The 21,825-nt window shown below is 38.3% G+C and overlaps 1 protein-coding gene across 1 annotated transcript in view; it reads right to left on the reverse strand.

Annotated features, from left to right (window-relative positions):
- The window catches only part of LOC113142728 (phospholipid-transporting ATPase ABCA1), a 122,454-nt gene extending 114,595 nt beyond the window's left edge, over positions 1 to 7,859 (reverse strand). Inside the window, exons 1-2 of the mRNA XM_026327911.1 lie at positions 7,559 to 7,859; positions 2,286 to 2,415 (exon numbers count right to left, since the gene is read on the reverse strand). Of these exons, the coding sequence (XP_026183696.1) occupies positions 2,286 to 2,351 (66 nt within the window). The 5' untranslated portion in view covers positions 2,352 to 2,415; positions 7,559 to 7,859. The remainder of the gene's footprint in view (positions 1 to 2,285; positions 2,416 to 7,558) is intronic.
- Positions 7,860 to 21,825: the final 13,966 nt, after the last annotated feature.

The following is a 21,825-nucleotide window of genomic DNA, read 5'->3' on the forward strand; positions in this document are numbered from 1 at the left end:
CATCCACTGTTACAATGCTGCACCTCATCATTCCTTGACTCTGTATGCTGCACTCTTACTCATCTAGTCTATTATGCATCCCTTTGCACACCCTCCCTGAATGCTGGCTCCCCTCCCAACTCTGCACTCACCCAGTGATCCCTCTCTGCTATTACTGACTGACTTAGTCCACCTGCATACTCATCCCTTTCAACACCTCTGGTGGAGTGACCTGCTTAAAGAAATCAGCTGGAAAGCTCCAGTCAACCAATTCCCTGCGCTTGCCTCCATAGCATGTCTGACATCTGATCTGATGAAACACATTAATGTTTGAACACACTTTAGTTCAGTTGACTCTACAGGCATATGATTAATCTGTAGTTGTACAATTTTTTGTCAATGAATTACATATAAGAAAAGTGCACATATTTCAAAAAACAAACAAAAAAACTACATAGACGTTCAAATTCAGTCCTTTAATTCCTCCCAGTCTTCGTGTTAGAGAGACTGCAGTTCAGCTAAAAGGGTGAATTATCATAATGTATTCCAGAGAAAAGGCATGGAGAGGGAAGACAGAGATCATGGGGACTTTCTCAATGTCTGGCTCCCCAGGCATTTGCCATCGGACACTAGCGTCTTTGTGAATAGATAATCTCCTCCTATGAAATTATGTGAAATACTGAACCATAAAATCAGTTCCATGCCTGTTATAAAATCTTAAAATGCTTGGTGAAGCATTCATATAATTGGTCATTAACCTCCACAAGCCCTCCAGGAGCACCATTGTCCTTGCTAACTCCCGTTGGTTTTGTCTAATAACAATATTTCATGTTGACATCGGCCAAATATCCTACATCCCATGCACAAACCACTACTGTCCCTTTACATACTCTAGGGATAAAGTAAGATCATATTTCTTCCCAATACAAAAGGATGCCACCATGATCTTTATGCTGGTTGATAAAATTAACAAGGAGGGTGTATCCCAGATACAAAGTTGTAAAATTGCAAATTACTTTGCCTTGAGTTTTTCCAAGAAAGTATGAATTTTGATGTGATATGACTTTTTGTGAAAATGTTTTTTTTGTACTACTCCAGCAACAGACATGATTCAATGCTTGAAAGCCCAACAAAACAAGTAGGTGTCTGTGACGTCTATCATCACTGCAAGAGTGTAAATCAAAGACACACAATCCAGCTATTTGCAGCAGCTTTCTCTGCCTCCAAATGACTCATATGGCTAACTGCATTCCTTCACAACTTGTTCTGACCATTGAATGCAGTTGTGACACATATGGTAACTGTCTTCCTACATTATGTGACCTCTGGGCCAGAGTGGGTGACGTTCAGAGACAATAATACCCACTGTATATCAGCATATATAGGTCATGTGTAGGCTAGAATACGTGATGAGAATAAGTAATGGGGGGGTTGACTGAACATCTCCTATGGGTGAAAAGTCTTACATAATGCAAAGATGAGAACCTACTATAAACTAGAAAAAACCAAATTGAACTGTCCATTGAAGTTGAAGCGCTGATAGCATCTGAAGTGTCTTTTGAAGTGCGATCACTGAGAGTTCCTGAAATTTCAAGATTGAGTTAATCCCAATAGGTGGTTGAATTGTTGTTAAAGCAGTTGAACTAACATATAAAGCATAAGCACTGAAGACATTTGAACCATCAGTGGAAATGTGAAAAATGAGAGCATCTGTCAGTGTTACAGATGAAATCAGCTAAAATGATGAAAGAAGTTGAAATTTCAGCTGAACTGCACCTAAACAGTCTCAGTCGATCTCAAGATGTAAGCTTTAATAACTTGTAAGTGTCTGGTATTTTTGCAAACTACAATGACACCAAATCTTTGGATAACTCTGCTGAGGGGCAGGTTGTGACAGTTTATAAGAAGAGCTGCAGAGAGCGTTGCCCTTCAAACAAAGCGTTTAGCATTCGTCACTCCCTATCCACTTCCATTAGGCCAAAGACTGGCTTTGTTAGATCTAAAATCCAGGGAATGTGACATAATGTGCAGAAGAGATAGATCTCCAAAAATTGAAGGTGACACTACAAATTGATCAGCATTAAGATAAGATTGTTCTTGTTCTCTAGTGGGAGAGTTAAAGGCAGCTTACTTCTATAGGAGACAATTTTTGTAGTAAATCCCTCCTATTACCTTTCCCTTCCATGAATAACTTAGTTGCCCTTGATAACACAACTCTGGGACCATATTCTCATTTTCCCTCCATTGCTGACCAATTTTAGCACATATACGCTGATTTGCAAAGGTGGTGGCAAGCACAAGTGTACCTTTTGTCTCTTCCGGAGAGTGAAGTTCTTCCACAGGAGCAGAGTGAACTGCGTCCAGAGACCCATTACGGCTTATCCTGGCAATATCCTGCCAAAGCGTCGCTATGGCAACTGGCCCACTTAATAAACCCTGGAGGGAATAAAAGGCAGAGTTTGGTTTTAATACAGAGGAGCAATGCATCTTGGGGGAATGCCACTAATCATTGACTTCCCCAGGCCTTAGGGCTTATGGTGCAGCACCTGTTCCAAGAATTATTATCACCTACACTCAGCAAATCTCTGGATGGTGCTATGTCTCAGCACGCGCAGGTTGTGCAGTTTAGATCTACAGTATAAGAATCTTTATTAAAGACCATGTATTTTTTCACTTAATGTACAGCATATAAAAGTATTCTCTTTTTTTTCCTCTTAAAGGAGGATGAGGCAATATAAACTGTGCCCTTTGTCTCATTAGCCACAACTGTGCCTCAGTTTTCTGTCAGTTAATCAGCTTTTTCTGGTGACCAGAGTAAAATAAAAGACAGAAAGTACAAGAACAACCGCCTCACTTTTCATGTAGACACCAGAGATTGCTGTAAAATATTTATTACAAGTTTTACTAGCCTGTGAACATTGATTACACAGATAATAAATAAAGAGATCTGCTGTGGCATTTTTACACTGTTACATCAAGTAACACTATTATAAAAAATAAAAAAAAACCTACACCAGAAAGTCTCTCCTTTGACTACAGTTCATTTTTGACCTGCGGAGAAGTTTTATTCAGTGCAACAGAAACCTTAATTGTTTCTTAGCATGGCTCCATACATTATGTTAAGTCTACGTATTCAGCTAAAAGCAAAGTTCTCTACCATGTATCATTTTCACAGCAACACAACTTAGATATACCCTGGATATAATGAAAAAAATATCCATTTGTAAAACAAAGGAGATCTTATTTGCTCAAATATATACTACAAAAATGCAATCATACATATAAGAAAGGAGCTTTTCAATGCTCATTAGGAGTTAGCTGTGTTTATATAACATGTTGAGCAGCATCTGAACTGACGCTCTGTGAAGACTTAAGATTAGAATATGTGGGGATGGCCTTTTTGGCCCAAGGGTAGTCCAAACAAATGTACTACCTATAAATGTCCTATTTCCTCTTTCTGTATAAGTTCACTCTTCCTTCTGTGTGTTTACATTATTTACTGCACCTCATGGATGTTTTATTACTGTCATGGGAAGGTTGAGGCCCCACTTCCAAACAGCCAAATAAGGGCTTAAGAATTAGTGCACTCAAGGTCATCAATAATCTATTTGACAATACTGGGGATATGGTAACAGCCTAGACTCACGTACTAACATTGTGCTCTGTTACTAACACCAATTTGCACTGTCCTAGGACAAATGCACTATCATCATGCCTGTTGCTGTGAAGCTAAATGCATTCTATATTTCGGGTAATCACTTCCTCCACAATAGGTTTTTCTTCATTTTTTACAGTGTACTTTTATTTATTTACTTCTGACTTCAGTCCACTGCATATCTTTGGAGGGACCCTAGAGTTATTGAATATACAAGGATAAAATGGCCAGTCTTTACATAGAGGACTAGTATACGCATGAACACTCAAATGCTTGTATAATTGAGTATGTGCTGTATTCGCCTGCACTGCATTCAAGCCTCATCTTTGGAAACATGAAATGCACAAGAGAAGGACAGTGGCACCTCTACTCTGAAATCACATCAAGCATGAAGGGTAAACAACATCTAAGAAAATACGCAAGCCATATGTCAAAAATCTGAGTGAGTCGTGTTTGCAAGAGATGTCTGTAAAATATGATATGGGTGTGTGTGTGTGTGTGTTGACGGAGGGGGGGGGACTCATTTTGAATTCCACATCTAAAAAACACATAAGTAACAAAAGAGTGTATGATTGTGATTCGCATTGTATTCATGGTGTTACAAACACAATAATCACAGTTCTCAAGAGAACAAAAACAATAGGGTGTGAAGAGTTTTTTTTCCAAATCATGATTTTAATCTATGACTGGGATTACAGGCAGTAATTGAAATAAATTCTTTTTGCTACTTTTTGGACTTGTTTTTTTTTCACTAAACTGCGACCATCAGGCGATGGCATTAACTTTTTAAATTATCATTAATCCCAAAGAGAGTCCCAAGACAGGAGAACGGAAAGGAGAAAGAGAGAAAATGTAGTGACGGGACAAAAAAGAAAAGCAACATATTGAGAGGATGTACGTGCTGATGCATGCCTGGCATTTGGAGAATAGGGACAGCAAAGTGCATTATTTCAGCCCCTAGGATGATCGAAACAGTAAACAGATATTTGTCATACAGCATGAGAGCAGACAACGGCAGAGAATGGCTGCAACATCCTTTACAAAGGGGCTGCTATAGCCCTCTGAAGGCTATGATAGTCCCTGTGCTCCTTCATTCAATCTGTCTTTTCTCTCTTTCAAACTCTACACCCCACCCCACCCCACCCCACCACCCACACACACACACACACACACACACACACACACACACCCTTACTGCAGCAGAGTCACACTGTGGGTCACACAGTTATTTGTTTTAACTATAGGTAATACATACTAATGAACCTGAACCTTTTCTTTTTAGATGCTGTATTCAGGTTTCTCTTGTCTTTAATTATACTGGCAGTATTATTACAGGTTTCATTACCAGAGTGACCTCTGATCATGATACTTTTGTTAACTGTAAAATCAACTAAATATATTTTGAAGCATTTAAACAACATAAGAAAATTAATTTCCATAAATTATCAACATTTGCATTTATGATTTTACAAGACAACTGCAATTGCAGGTATAAGACACCCACATTCTATGCTTTTAATCACCAGAACAGCAGCACAAGCATAAAATATGACTTTGAAAAGGTTAGAGCAACCTGCTTGCTCCTTCACACAGGCTTGCAGATTCAATTCATGGTGGTCACAATGAACTCTAGCAATGGAACTAGTTTTATAGAAAAATCAAGTGTATGAATGTCCACAGAAAACCTTTCAAAACCACTACTTAAGTCACTTCTCTGTCCATCCATACACTAGAATTCAACGATAGTCTTTGACAATCTTCAATGATGTCGTTAAATGTTCAGCTTCCATTTGTCGTATTGTGAGCATGACAATCACAAAATCTAGTGGCTGTGGACACTCAAGCTGCACATTTTTCTAATGTTAGCCACTCTAGTCTAAGCCTGGCAATGTTAATGTGTTCGGCATAAATGTATCACCACCAAGGTTAGATCAGGTCTCCCAATATTGTTTTCATTTTGCACGTATTCTTACAACTTTAGCTGTACCACTACAGGTTCCTTTCTATCTTAGCAATGAGGGTTCTATTCAATCTGCTGCTCATCACGTTTCAGTCACAATGGTGACACGTCTGTCCTTCCATTAACCTACATTTGGCGGACATGTGCTGCTTTGGGCCACAAGTACTTCAGGTTTTCTACAGCATGCACCACATTATTAACAGCCAATGTTAGCTGCAAGAATCTTCATCTCATTACTTTCACTGAAATACTGTACTGCACCCTGATAGATATCAACACCCCATTTTCCTTAAGGCACCTTGTTTGACTTTTCCCATACCAGCTCTGCCAAGTAGACGGGGAAGAGAATTTACTGTACTCTACTTAAAAGATCTAATGAGCGGACATCAAGGATTAAGCAAGTATTAAGTTATCCCAGACCTTGGCTGTTTTGGTTAACCTCAAGGGAGAGCTTTTTTTTTTTTTTGCAGCAACAGATTTAATGCTTAAATATGTCTCTCATCTGTGCCTCACTTAACTGTCTCCATCCTGAAGGCACAGCAGAATTATTATATGCAAAAGTCTATTAATTTCTGGATTTTTAAAATTATTTTAACCTTGATAATGAAGATTAAAAACTGAGTGTTCATATCAAGAAATAAACAGCTGAAAACACAATAAAAGAGTATTGCACAACTATTCATTTACTTGCTTTACTGGCACAGACTCATAATTACTTATTTGGCCTGTGAAATGATGCCATGCCTAATGGGAGAATGTGGCAACATTATCTAACTTTTGACTTTAAATAAATAACTCAACCTGAGCAATTCAGTCAACCCTGCATAAAAGATGTTTTTTCAAAGCACGAATAAGATGCAAGTGTGCTGAAAAGGTGCGATACTTGCTCATTAAACAACGTGCAATAAAGGTAAACTGAACAGACTAACCAGGTTAGTTGATGTCAACAACTGCCATATCCTAAAATCTTTCCTTTCACAGACTTTTCAAAAAGATAATTGGGTCTCTTTGTGTTTGCTTGGCACACTGAGTGTACATGTTGTATATGCCACATAATGAAGCACCAACCATCAGCCTTTAATGTGGGTAAATTTAAGCAGTGGAGACTGTAGCAACTGGGAAACCAGAATCTTAAATTTGCATTGATAAGATTTGACAACTTTAAAAATCAGTGTATTGCTACTGCTACTGCTGTCACTAATTCAACCTTTTAGCTGTGAACACCCCCTGTGATGTTGGAGTCTGTCAAAATCCTATCATTGAAATTAAGACAGTCATTATAGGTAATTAGCTTTAAGAAAAGTGATATTTCTAAGCTCTGGTAATTGTCTTTCCTCAGGCAACGTGTCAATCACTTTTAGCAGCTGAATACTGAAACCAATAAATAAAAAAAAAAAAGATTTTAGCACTTAATGAATTAAGACTTGTCATATAGGAAAGACTTATTACAGTATACAGTACAAAGGTACTCCAGATGTGGCACCTCATTGTAAATCATTAGTATAAGAGTAATGTTGCTCAGCATGTGCTAAAGTTCACTCACTCTCTCTTCTGATTCAGCAAACAAGGCATTCAAATACAAACATACCCAAACGTCCGCATGTTGGTTCAACACAAGTGATTAATTTTCTTCTGTTGTTGTGTAACAGAAAGGTATACATTGAATTCCTGTACCTCTTTCTTAGCTCCTTTATTTCCATTTTAAAAGCAACCACCCTGGAGAACAGCTGATATGCTTTCAAATACAATAAGCAGTTCTCAGGGCACTCTATTTGATCCAACACAGACAAGTGAAGGAAAACAGAGACTGCTGTATAGATACCCAGGACTGAGCCCATGCTAGCCTCGGGAGTAGAGAGCAAGCAACAATAACAACAACAGCAGAAAAAAAGACAGCATCACAGAAGGCTGGGCTGCAAAACATGTGCCCTGTTAGAGAAAACAAACTGTCAAAAACAACCTACCTCCAAGCTGTTTGGTTTTCACCCATCAGCACAACTTGGGGCCTAAAGATGGATCCGACCAGTTTTAACTCCAAGGACGGGTGACTCATGCAAAAAGCACCACGCTTTTACCATCTCTTTTCCTGTTCTTTGCCTGCCTATCTCTCATGGACGCTGTCTCCTTTTACCTGGAGTCATAAACTATGCAAATGACCTTTGCTGAGCCTGTCGTAGTTACTGTAGTCACAGTAATACCACAGCCAGGAAGCACACAGGTGGTGTACGTTACACAGCATGTTGCCTTAAGCTTAGCTCTGCAGCAGCGTACATATGCCTGCTTCTTGTAGTCTTGTCTGACTCACCTGATGAAGCAATCAGGGTGAACAGGAGCACTGCCCTACATTTCAGTGGCCTTGTTTTTGCATTCAAGGGCCGTGTAAGTTTGTCTCATGGGGTGTCTCACAGCAAACTCTGAAATTAAGTCACCTGTTGATGCTGCACTAATTATTCATGAGCTAATTAGTCCTAAGTTTATTCATTTTCTAGTTTTTTTTCTTTTCTTTTAAGTGAAGTGTCAGTTAAAGACATTGCAGACCAGATGGGATCATGGCATGTACATGTACTTACTGTGACGCAGAACTGAGCTGAAAATGTTGATGATCAACAAAGGCAGTTAAGTGCAGTCACTGTGGGGCTTTATTGCAACTATATAATTTTGTAACAAGGGGGCAAAGAGTTTATTATGTTGGGAGTTAAAGAATAATACCAAAGGTGCACTAGGAGGACATAATTATGCAGATGAGATAGGTGTTTACTGATGAGGACAGGAAATAAACAGTGAAGGCTAAGACTGGATGGCATTTATATGTCTTTAGGATATATGTCACCAAAAACATTTTTTAGACTAAAGCAAGATATTCAAGCTAAAGCAAGAATATCACAAAGTACTGCAGTTCATCCCTCCCACTTTAAAAAAAAAAAAACATTTGGTTAACTGCAGCACAGCATGCCAATAAAGAACTTTAAAGACAGACAAGACAAGAGAAAACTTTTCTATCGCTCACAATCACTCAAGGGTCACTGTGACTCGTTCATGAGGTGAAGGTGCATACTCTGAATTAGTTACACACATTCATGCTCATAGAACCCAGGTGAAACCTCAACTGCCCAAAAGTAATTGCTTCAACTAATGAAGTGCTGCTGCTCGAAAGGTGCCAGCACGGTGAAGTACACCTGCTGTTCCCAGATCAGTAAACCCTGTATCGGTCTAGGCATACTAATGAACAACAAAGTGCACATTCGGAACAACACCGCCTTGTAAATTTATATCCGAACATGGTAAGAAACCGAGGAGCTGGATGGCCATACAGTGAATAAAGCAAAGTAGTGAAAAGGCTATAATGACAGCAGAAACTCAGTGTAGCGAGTAATTAATTTAATGCTTCCCATCTCTGAGCATCAACACTGGTACATTATTTATTGTCTAGCTAATGTCTGTGTAGAATGATGGGAGATTTCTTATTCTAAAAAGGGAAAGCGGAAAACAGAATTTATAAGCAGTATAGCCCAAACTGCTGGATTAAGTATTCATGCAAACCAGGTGCACAGTAAAATTAATGGTGCATTTAGATCAAACATCATCTTCTTTGTCCACACAAAAAGGTCTGATTGGTTGTTTCAGACCAGCCTATTCTATAGCATACTGTCCTTATTTTTAATCACACAGCTACAACCATAACGACTGGTGCTCCAACTTTAACACCCTCATCACCACTGACGCATTACTCACATCTTTATAGAGCACTAATGTTTGCTGTGATCTACAAAAGTAAAAATATTCCTTAAAACACAACTTAGTGGAAGGAGTACCAAGCTTTTCTGCTGATTTGATTGCTCTCTCAGAGGAACTCAAGCAGAGAAGTGTTGACATATTGACTTATTTATGTTCATCAAAGATTATACTGGCACTACTACTTGGTTAGATCCTCCCCCTTGTATGCTTGCATTTGAATCCCTTTCAAAAAACAAAATAAAATAAATGTTCACCAATGACTATCCAAGCAAGGGTACTTAATAACCCAAGCTACTTATTAGGTGTTGAGGGAAAAACAACCGAGGTCTTCCCAGGAGTGTGTGCTAATAACTAGCTGCCCTTTCGTTCTACAGTTTCTCTCCCTGATGATGAGGTGAGGAGCAAACACATAGGTGCTTGTTAACTATGTTCATCCAGACAGATTGGACAGCTGATAGACACTGAGCAGGAATAAACATTAAACAGCCCTATAGGGTCACAGCTGGCATTCAATTCTGTGTTATGTCTTTTTCTTAGCAGGTGGAGAGTTGTCCAGGGGAAGAAAAATCCAGATAAGTTGAGGAAAACAAATAACAGCCTTCCTCAACAGATGCTGTTGCCTCTTGCTGACTGCCGGCCATGGGTACAATTGTGCTTGTTTCGACTTCATCCAGCACAGCCCACACAGACAAGAGGCACAACAACACCTTTTCCATTTTTTAAATATCTGTAGTCTATTTTAACATTACCACCATATGGACTACAGTGAGAAGATGGTGTATGAAAAACAACATCATCAAATATGGACTCAATAGGAAATTTAGGTTTAAGCAAAAGAACTGTGCCATTACATTATGGCAGTCTCTATACTAATTCAAATTCATCAGTTTCTATGTGGCTGTTATGCAATTAATTGCTGATATTTAACACTATAGGACGTACCATAGAACAAGTCTGCAGGAGAAAATTAAATTAAATCTGTCAATATTAGGGTAAGACAATTATTATTTTAATATCACCTGGAACAAATGAATAAAAACCAGCAAATGATTCTGTTGGTTACTGACTTCAGATATTTTGTGGTAACATGACAGCAGAGCCACAAAGTCAGCGAACTGTCTTAAAATATGCATTTCTATGAAAACTAAAGAGAAAAGCTTGGGGACATTGGTACTTAGGCAGTCCAGCTTTGTGATTAGCCTGTTAATATTTTATGATCTGAATCATTTGCATTAAAATATGAATATATTGGCCTTCACATTGCATAACCTGTCTAACAGAATTAATTCATGTATTTTTTTTCTATACCATGTGACAACGCATGTTCAACCATGGGAACTTTTGCTCACAATGACATAAATTTCCACAGATTTTGCTGCTAATCTCCATAGTGGGAAGCCAGCGAGGGATCGCCTCTGTCATTCTGGCAGTGGTTCCTGCTGCTTGATCTGGGCATCTACAGAAACGAGGCAGGATATGTGCTAGCCACAGAGCATATTACATTTTCCAGGTAGGGATACTTTCTGCAGCTGAAATGAATCAGCCAGTGAGCTGTTCCATATGTATGAGAAGAAGCACATGGTTGCATACAACCTCTCTGGGCCAACAGGGAGTGTTAGCAGGGAATGCAGCATTTGGGAAAGTGCCCCTGTGAAATTAGAGGTAAAAAAAAAAGAGATTTTTTTTTTCCTCTGTGCATGGGAACAAAGCACTATCAATAGACTAATATTCTGCCAGGCCACAGCCATGTGTGACACCTGCTGCCACACTGGCATACAGATCCATAAGAACAGCAATGCCAAGCCAGCCATGTGCCAGCATACTGATGGAACCAAAATCAGCATTGTATCATCTGCAGTAGTTGGTGCCGCTCCATCAGTTTGGCTAGGTTTGAGCACTCACTTGTATCTGTGAAGGTTTTCATCAGTCTTTTAAGAAGTTAAGAGGGTTTATCAATAGATTATATTAACATTTGTTATCCACAGGGTCTAGACACCTACATCGAATCAAGCAAGATGCAGTGCTGTTATGCTTTAACCTGACATTTCATTTTACACTGACCAAAAATTAGAGTTAATTCTGTAAACTATGTCTGAAATGCAACACACCATGCAACTTTATTTTCAAAGCAGTGAATTGGCAATCCAACATGTCAAACAAATATAAAAGCAGTAATGAAAATGTATGCTTTTTGTTCACATTGCCCATGAAACTATAAACCAAGCTTCATTGTGGAAATGTATGACTGCATTATCTATGAACACCTCATTTTCAGTCTCAAAAGCCAAATTTACACAAACAGATAACTCAATCATACCTCATCTTATTTTATAGGGATGAAAACTACATGTGGTCACTAATCTTTATAGCTGAAATAAATCTTTATATTTATCACCTTCCTGTCAGCCTCCAGAATGATATACTGTATGCTCTATAGTTATATGCACAGGTTGATATATATTATTTTTTCTTTCTAACCTTCTTCACGTTTAAAGCCATAGATACACAGTATACATACTTGATGACAACGCATTAACACTAACCCTATAAAATGTTTAAAAGTCAGATTACCTTAGTGAACCTTAACTCTAACATTAAGAGTTCTAACTTGTCCAAACAGACATGATCAAGCATTGTTCTAACTTTAAGGAAGAGACAGTCTGACATTAATATTTCAGCTCAAGTTGATTTGTGGTTAGGAGGCCGCACTGGGCCACTCAAACTCCTTTGGACTTCAGTGTTGAGTAGGCAGAAGGTTTGTCTATTGATCGGAGGTCCTATGTACATAGAGCAGATATAAAGGCAGAATCTCAACTAGTTTCTTGCTTTAAAACACGATTAATAAAAGTTTAAAATCTATTTCAAAGCAAACTGGAAACAAATGCAGTGCTGCAAAAATGTGAGTAATATGGCCTCTCAATTTTTGTCAAAAGCCGAGATGCTGCATTCTGAACTAGCTACAGGGGATGAACAGATCAGCATCAACATATTAAATATTAAAAAGTTCCCTGTCAAAAAAAATACCTTATTTGAAGATGCATCTTAATGAATGAGTCCTGATGAAAACACTTCCCAGTTCCAAAACTCAAAGCTGAATCAAAGACAACAGCCCTGTTTCCTGGCAGACAGTTTGACATTTCTTACAGAATGTGAAGAACTTGATGAATAACAGAATCTAATAATGATCAAATATTACTGAATGCAAATAAGCATCTTTTATGATTGCCGATACGCACAGTATATATCGTAATGACCAAAAGAAAAAAAAAAAAAACAGGGGTGCAGAGCATACAGCACCTAGGTGGGTGGACACAACACATTTAATGTAGAATGTATAATTTTTCAATTTTCAGTTTTTCACTATTCCATTTTCTGAGGCTGTATCTCAAGGTTTTGAAGTGGTCACACATTTTCAAAAGTGTTCATTTGATTTGTCTAGAAAGGGTCTGGATTCATCAGCCCCCTAGAGAGAGCTCAGGGGTGATTCAACGCATCCCTGACACTATTATTGAGATCAGAGGCTTCACAGAGCTAGTGTATATTGCAGGCCTGCTATTTTTTGCACTAAATGTTCTGGTCATGTCCACCCTGTGTATGTCCACCTCCAATATCACTGCCAACAATGTGAGAGTGCTAGCAAATCAGTTTCTTACAAGGCAAAATAAAAATGATTGTGTATTGATCGCTGCCAACTGAAAGAGTTAGAGGCAGACATCTTATCCTGTCTCAGCAATTTGCTTAGGACTGATTGTGATGTGCAGATAATCAACTTTTAAACGTTTTCAAAACATCTTACAAAACTGAAAGAATGGTGACAAGGTGTTCTGCACTGTGTAGTTTCATTACAAGTATGAACATTAGTTAGAGGCAGCCTGGTCTGGAGAAGCAATTATTTTGTGCTAAATGGCCACACACGTCTGAGGCATCAACGAAGAAGGGCCTGAGTGATTTTTATATCGGGTGTCTCAAAGAGAGAACTCGTAGTTTTGTTCAAACACACCTCACCTGGATAGCATAAAGCTGTTTGACATACTATCAGCTGTCACTCTAAGTCCATGAGGAAATCATGCTACTTATGAGACAAAACCTATATTTCAGTTGTATTGAAAATACCAAAGGTGCACACTGAGGAACAGGAGCAGGGAATTGGATTTCAGTGTTCTACTGGTTAGGGACACATCACAAATCAGCTAATTTGCAGTTTCTTTCTTTCTTTTACCTCCAGTTTACTTTCATCCATTGTGTGTCTGCCTTGGTTCAATATCTAATTATGTTGCTAAAACTGATAAAAATAGGAGGTCTGGGTTGCGAAGAGAAAACATGAGGCGAGAAAATCTATTGCCTGATTATTGACAGAGAAAAACTGGACAATTCATAAACTATTCACATGATTTGGAATCTGAATTAATTTTAGGGGCAAAATTGATTAAGAGGCTTACTTTGTACACTGTACACAACTTTGAATTTGACATTATTTATCATACTGTAAAGCCTTCAAAGTGAATTAGTGTTTTAATTTGGTGAGTAGTGTGCTGTGCACACTGTTTATGGTTCCACGTCAAAGAAAATAGCAGAGTGCTAATGGCGGGTCATGTTCCCAGAGTAAGCACTCCACCAACTCAGACACAAATGGACATGTATTAATGTCAATTAGTACAACTGTCAAATCAGCTGCCGACCTGCTTTCTTCATGTTTTTCAGATGTTAAGCACAGATAAGATGATGCTCTTCATCAAGTAAATCACTGAACAGTCAGTAACCACATATTTAATTTCAGTACTCTAAAAGAAAACAAAATGGACTGCTAGGACTACAGGAGGAAAAAGATCTACAGGTTGACATATAAAGATCTACAGCAATTAGTAATATTTTATGAAAATATGACAATTGTTTATAATTTCTTGTCCATAAAGAAATGTAATAGGTCCTACAGACAACTAGAGGAATATAAATACTGTGACTGAGCCGACAACAGCAAAGTAGAAATCAGAATATCCAGCGTTTTCTTTCCAAACAGAGTAAAGAAGCTGCTGTTATGGCTTGATTTGTCTAGAGGCTTCTTGATCCTTTAGGTTTAGCCTTGTTAGATCTTATATGATAAAGAAACTGGGAAAACTGGGAATTCAGCAATAAGCATGAAAATTGTTTTGTTATACTGTCTAATTAATTCAATATCTAAGCCTTGCATGAACTTCACTATCTGGCAGGCAATGAAAAGCAAAGGTGTTGGGATTCTGCATCTCTCCAGAGCAAAACATTTTAGAAATCATTTCATTTTGGCAAATTAGACTATGAAAGTAATATCATCTTTATGTTTTTAAGGATTATGAGATATTCATTGCTTTACAAATCTGTAAGAAATAATAATTCCCCCATTCCCCTTGGAAAGTTATACAAATACCTACTCATTTATTACTGTCACATCATTCTTAATGTGCAACTCTGTGTAAAGCCAAATACTTACAGAATGAAGAAAACTAAAACAGGTCTAGTGCATCAAGCAAAACATTAATTAAAAAACCACTAAAGTATTTAGTGGTTTGACTTAAAAAGTCAGACTGGCAAATAATTACATTTTAAGTTTCCAACTTTTGTACAGGAACTTTGTGACAAGATTTATCAACCTGCTGCAATATTTGGCAGTGCCTTAGAAAAAACCTAAACTATCCTGAACATGCCATTTCATGTATGAATAGACATGAAATATTTTCATACATGAGTCATATATAAATGCCAAAAACTGCTGTCATATTTGGGTATGTGAAGAAAGTATTTGTATTTATTCAGGTTCTATGAGTAAAGATGGACAGGAACGTTGTTAACTCATCCCAAAATGCCACATGTCTACTATGTTCTCTAGCCTTTACACAGTATGGTCAGGGTAACACAAACACAGATGTTATAAATTGATCTCAGTGTGATGTTACAGCCCTGAGCTCTAGCAGGGAATACAGGAAATTGACTTGTATCTTTTCATGCTGTATTTGAGAACAAGAGGTTGTTCTGATTCACCTCACTGCATGAGGGAAAATAGTCGATAAAAGGTGGATAAACTGGCTGGAGGACGTTTGCACGAGCTGCATCAGTCTCTTAATAAAGACCAACACTGGAACATACTGGTCAAATATATGGTATTTCTGCAATACACCAGAGCTCAATACTGTACCAGCAGACAGAAAGGTAAAGCATTACACCATTTACACCTTCCTTACAGAAGAGAATCACTCTACACATGTGTCTGACTTAATTGCCTGATGCTAAACTATGAAACAACCTGTGACATATTGGTAAACCACCACAAAAGCATAGAACAATAGGTCAACAGAATATATCTTTATCTTCCATTAGACCAACAAGACCAACAAGATTTCTTTCTTGACATATTTTTATCTAGTCTTTCAAACAGTAAGGTTCTGGGTGACAATGGATTTCTAAAAGGTTTGACCTTGGATTCACACCTCAGAGTGCAGACAGCTCAGACTGATCCAAATTGCTCTCTGTCCAAAGTCTGATTGGCATTTCAAAAAACAGTCCATCGATTTGCCCAGGTTATTTCCTCCACTGTGACACACTCCTAAGGCTGTTATCCCAGCAGGTAGTTGACTTGTGGCTCAATGCAAGAGCAAGCAGCATGAACTGAATAAAACCACTATGTTACATGGTATGGCTAAACAGCAGTAGTGGACAGATGCTGACCAAGACAGACATGTCCAGCTATCACACGTCAAACTGAACATCCTTGTGCTTGGAATGTACTAAAGAACAAAACAAAATCAAACTGTCTCTTCAGGAATCCCTGACTGGTCCTATATCTGCTCCGGCCGTCTGGCTTTGGTATACACAAGAGTTTCCAACAGTGACTAATAATGCGGTCCCATCTCTCACAGGACAAGGATAACACTTTATCTACAAAGTCTGCAGTGTGAACTGTAAATTCTGTTTCTGGAAAACAAGGGTCACGGTAAAGTCACACTAAAAGGGCACAGATTTAAAGACTTCTTAGCCTTTGATTGCCTGCAACAAGGAGAGACCAAAGAGAAACATTTACCTGCAGTTTAGGTTTCAGGAATGCTGTGTTCAAATCCAGAGCCAAATGAACCCTTCATCCACATCTTCTGACAGTAAAGCTGCTGGCCTGACAAAAATATTTAGCCCTGCCACTCTCTCGATATTGGATATGTCACCCTCCATTGCCTGTACCATGGACCAATGTCAAACTCATTTTGCCTGTGGTGATTTTCTGTACCATGAACAGCGCAGTAGCTTTTACAGGAGATGATGCTGTCCATGTGGCTGTCCAGACCAAATAAATAAAACTTTAAAAAGTCATTATTTTTAAAGTGTTTATATGTTTAAAATATAATACAAACTATGCATGTTCACTGTAACAGGGGTTGTCTTGCATTTGCCTCTCCATTGTCACTTTCATTTGCACCAAATCACTTATGCTTCCTAAATGGACAGACATATTTGATGTTTAACAGACTCTGTGTTATACTGATGATTAACTATTCCCTTTTTGAGTAGTTTATTTTCATCTTTACACCAATTAGTCACTTAATTTAGCCAAAAGTATTTCTGAATTGTCCATTTTCTGTTTGCTTATGCTTACTGAATTATAGGGGGTTGGATGGGATCATGATCCTTGTAGCAAAACTGGCAAGATACAAGGACTGACATGCAGAAAGAATAAGGAGGGTGCAAGGAGGGAATTATCCTGCCAACACAGTGACAACCAATTTGGCAAAACAACCACTGCCTGGCTGCTGCAATATGATATCCCACCAGGGGGACGAGAACTTTACATGAAATGTCAGGGCAAACATTGACCATGACAGGCTGACCATTGAGGTAATCCATTGCTGGGCTCTTATAATGGTGCTACTCTTGGAGCCTCCAGAATGTCTCTGAGCCTCCCTCAACACCCTTGGGGTTTGGGGGATGGTGGTATGACTGTGAATGATGTGCGCGATGACTGCGAAGATGAACGACTGTTAGCAGAGCCAAGCCTGAGTTGTACAGAGCAGACTGAGACTTACTATACCACCTTCAAATATGTCTTCCAAGTCCACAAGCCAAGTTTAAACCATCTGTTCATTGTAGTTTTGCCATCAGGTACAGTATTCGTATAAAGGTTTCTGCAGAGGGATGTGAAATAGCTAGTAAAATAAAGACATATAATGATGCACACTGGTAAATTCACATAACTGTTTGCTGCAATTATTAAACTTGAACCAATTTATTCAAATACAATTAAATAAAGTGCGATAGTGGAGTTAAATTGGGTCATTTCTCCCACCATTGTATGTTTTATGCAGCACTTATATGCTCTTTAAATAGATGAAACAAATCAAGACAAATCAGCTTTAGAACAATCTATACATGTATCTCAAACCCAGCTCACAAATGCATTCAGTTCAAAATAAAATGGTATATCTATTAAAATTCTTACCTCAGATTTATGGAGATGCTTTGCCTGAAGTCCATTCAAGTGTTACCTCCCTTTGAGTGCCACTCAAATATCCACAATTATACAAGACTTAATCATGCACAGAGATGATTCTGTTGCAGCAAGACAAAAAGGTCAAACCACAGAGAATAATTTATTGGCATGTTGGAACTTATAAATTAAAATGCCAATTATACAGTAGTATAGGACTAAACTATATATGTAAGGTACCAAAAAAAAAAAAGGGGGGAAATATATGTCACCTCCTCAAAGAAAACATACTTGGCAACATGTTCCTTCTTTTAGTTAGTTAACAATTCAATACCTGTTTCACAAAGCCCTGCAACTAGAATTACAATATTTAGAAGTGTAATTAAGCTAGTCATTGGTTTTCTCATTTACAGAACAGGCTCATTGTTTAATGGTTTTGATACTTTCATGCTTAACTGTAAAATTTAATGAGAAGCCCTATTAGCTTCAAGGTTTGAATCACTAACCATGCAGTCATCATGTCATACCTTCTACTTTCCCTCTATTAAAGATTTAAAATCTTTCAACAAAAAAAAGCATGTTTCAGCAGTGGTTCATCCTTTAAAGTATTGTATTAGAGTATAATAGTGAGATACTTATTTACTTGAGTTTTTTGCTTAATTATATTTCTACTCTACCAGATTTCAGAAGTTATGTACTTCACAGCAGCAGCCTATTTGACAGCTACATTTGCTAATTACACTGCAGCTTTGGAGTTTAAACACAAATGAATCTGTTAATTAAATATGAGGCTTTTTTGCAGGTCAAATCACACAACCAAAAATGGAGTAGTTAAAAAATAAGTGCTACTCAGGATACACAACCATAAGTACTTTTTTTTTTTACAACTTATATATTATTTTTTTCTGTTCAACAAGGCAACAATACCAGTCCCATATGAACATCCATAAAATAAGCACAAAATAAGTCACTTACCTAGAAAGTAATAGTGTTCCACAATCAACTCAAAACAACTGCTGTTAATTAAAGATGACACCAGCTACTCTATCAGCATAATTCTGATATTGCACCCAGTACTCACTGCTTCTGCTCTGTACTTACAAATAATAGGTGAAACATGCAGTTCTTACTTGGGAAATGGCTCATACTGAAAGAGACCTTACAAATTCACATAAAATGAGCCGGCTGGCAGGGAAAAGTCAAGCATAGTTGTACTCAGCTGTGCTCTAGGAGCATCTATAATCCGCTGTCGTCAACTACAGACAATGTATTGTTTCCCTGGAGTTTTTCTACATATTTGAAGCTGGTTATATCATTAAAAAAAGAAGTACCAAAACATTGAGGAAATATACTGAAATCAATATATAATGACTTTATCTTGATCACTGGTTTGCAACTGGGTGAAACAGGGACACAAGAGCCTATTGCATTGCCCACAGGCAGTCAGATTGGTTGCAACCCACCATCCCATTTGCTCCTAGCATATAAACAAGTCAATTTCCTTCTCTACAGAACACGTTGAGCTGTCAAGGTGCTCCTCAAGCAATGATATATATGCCTGCGTTTTGGGAGGCCACACATACATGGAGACAATCCTCCCATTCCTTTTAACAAGCTTCATTCAGATTGTGGATAACATCTCTGCATATTTTAGCACATTCAAGTAAGCAGGCTGCAAGTGCTCTGACTGACAATAAAGACAACGAAGGGAGTGAAGAGTCATAGAAAGAGGAGAACGTGTTCAAGCTGAAATGCAAAGTTGCCCACCACTGTGGTTCCTGTCATCAGTATTCTGGGTCACTCTGAGATACTTATTTATTTCATTCTGTCTCTCACTTCCCATTCAAAAGGTCTGGGGCTTTTCATATCACTCTGTGTGATGGAATGTACCCATTGTTCCCCTTGGAGATTAAACTCTATGAAATGTCAATTTGAAATAAACTGTGAAAAAAGTGATTCAAAATCCGAACCCCAGCACTAGGGAAGGAGGTGGCATCAAGTGAGGCAGAGGGGAGGAAATACAAAGAAACTGGAATCAGGAAGTAAAAAAGAGGAACGTTGGAAGTGGCATTCATTAAATATTTTCTGTTGTGTGTTGGGCAAGGGAAGTAAGAGGTGTTAACGTGCGGTAAAAGCATCTAAAAAATTTGGAATGAGGCACCAAGCAAATCGTTTTTTATTCCTCTGGCCAAACAGCCATCTTGCAAGAAAATTGTTTCGTTCTTGCACATTTTCTGTTATGGACAATTGGAGGAACCAGCAACCAATACATTGTAAAGTGCCACAGGAAGCTTGGGTGAGGAAGGTTAATGAACCCACCTTTTCCATCATCCCAGTGGGTGTTTTTATGGGAGAAAAATTAATTACTTGTGACAAATACACCAGTGGTTGGACAAGCTGCCATTCCTGCCAGGCAGCCTGTGAACAAAAACATTTTTCCTATGCAGTTATATTAGCCATGGACTTTCCTAATCAGTGCCCTATGCAGAAACTCATGTCAACACACAAAGGGTGCATTACCAAAGCTGCATGCCTAAATTCACTGACAAAACATGACAGGCCATGAAAAATTTCACAGGCTCTAGCACTGATGGATTGCTGTTTCCAGACAAAAACTGTACACTCTACTATTATGCTGACACACTTCAAACATGTGAAAGAACTCTTCTTCCTTTTGAGCCCACTGCTCAAGTCTTCATCCCTGGCAGCCTTACACAGTGAGGGTTGTAGGACTTTTATGCAGTGCAGCAAGATGCTTGAAAATGGTAATGAAATAATTTGCTCCCATCTCTCCCACAAGCATTGCCATGATTACAATGACATGTTTTAGTGTCCCCTGTTAGCAGCATATTGACCCCATTAATCATACTGCTAAATGCCGTTTCCTTTTCCAGATTGGTCAGTTTGATGAACAGTTCATTCAGTTCTTGTGGTGGAGAGCGCCAAGGTCTAAACCAGAATTATCAAGCTAATAAAGAGTATGTAGTTTTAAGAATTAAGATCTTGCATTAATTGTTCCAAGAAGACATGGTGGGGACATGATATTGAATATAAATGAGGAAACAGCCTCAGTATAAATGTTTAAAGATCACCTGATACCTAAAGCAACAGCTCTAACATGGAGTGTTGCCCACAAAACTATCCTTATTCTCTTTGATGATCAGTCCACTGTAGTCACTGTAAGTGGAAAAATGTGCTTCTGAAAATGCACATGGCTCTACTCACCTTAAATCCTTTGGGCTGGCCACAGAGAAGTATCCCTGGAAGAGCATTAAGCCTCACACATGATTTGTATAATCCTGGCCGTTAAAAGAAACCCCAAAACACACACAAAGGGAAGGAAAAGTGTGAGGGAAGAGAGAGGTACAAAAAGGTGAGAAATTTAATGTGGACCTCAAATCAAAATAAAGCAGAGAAGGTATTTCAACAAGGCTTTAGACTCTACTGTCAGTGAAGCACTGAAGTATAGCCACAGCAAGACAATTAAATAACTATCCATTTCATCTAATGGTCACATTTGGTGGAGGAATGACAAATTAGAATTCAATGAAGTTGTACTTATTATAGCTGCTTGCTTGCCTTTTAATGTCTTCATGGTGCCATCCTGAACTCACAGACAAATTACCCAGAACACAGCAGCTATGAATTATTTATTATGCGATATGGGATAACCGACACCTTCACTGAAACTTCCAAAAGAAAAAGGCTAAAACTTTGAAAATGCCAACTGAATGAAATACTCAATTGTTGTTTGGTTAAGCAAAACCATGTATTCTGGCATTAATATCTGTATAGACATCAGAAAGCACAAAAAATAAATGTATCCAGTGTTTTAATATGACTTGTTTTCAGAAGTAGACCTGTCTGACAGCACCACTGGAAACAGGTCATTTCTTTTTCAGCATCACTGCAGCTTCAGCAAGCTTGAGCATAAAGCACACGAATATTGTTGTTGCAACGACCATGCAGTAACGTGTTGCCCAATATACAGTAAAGACATATGGCATGTCATGTCATGTCTGTCATGTATAGGACTGTAAAGAAGGAGCTGCCATA

The sequence above is a fragment of the Mastacembelus armatus genome, chromosome 18 (genome assembly GCF_900324485.2).
Source record: "Mastacembelus armatus chromosome 18, fMasArm1.2, whole genome shotgun sequence".
Lineage (NCBI taxonomy): Eukaryota > Metazoa > Chordata > Actinopteri > Synbranchiformes > Mastacembelidae > Mastacembelus > Mastacembelus armatus.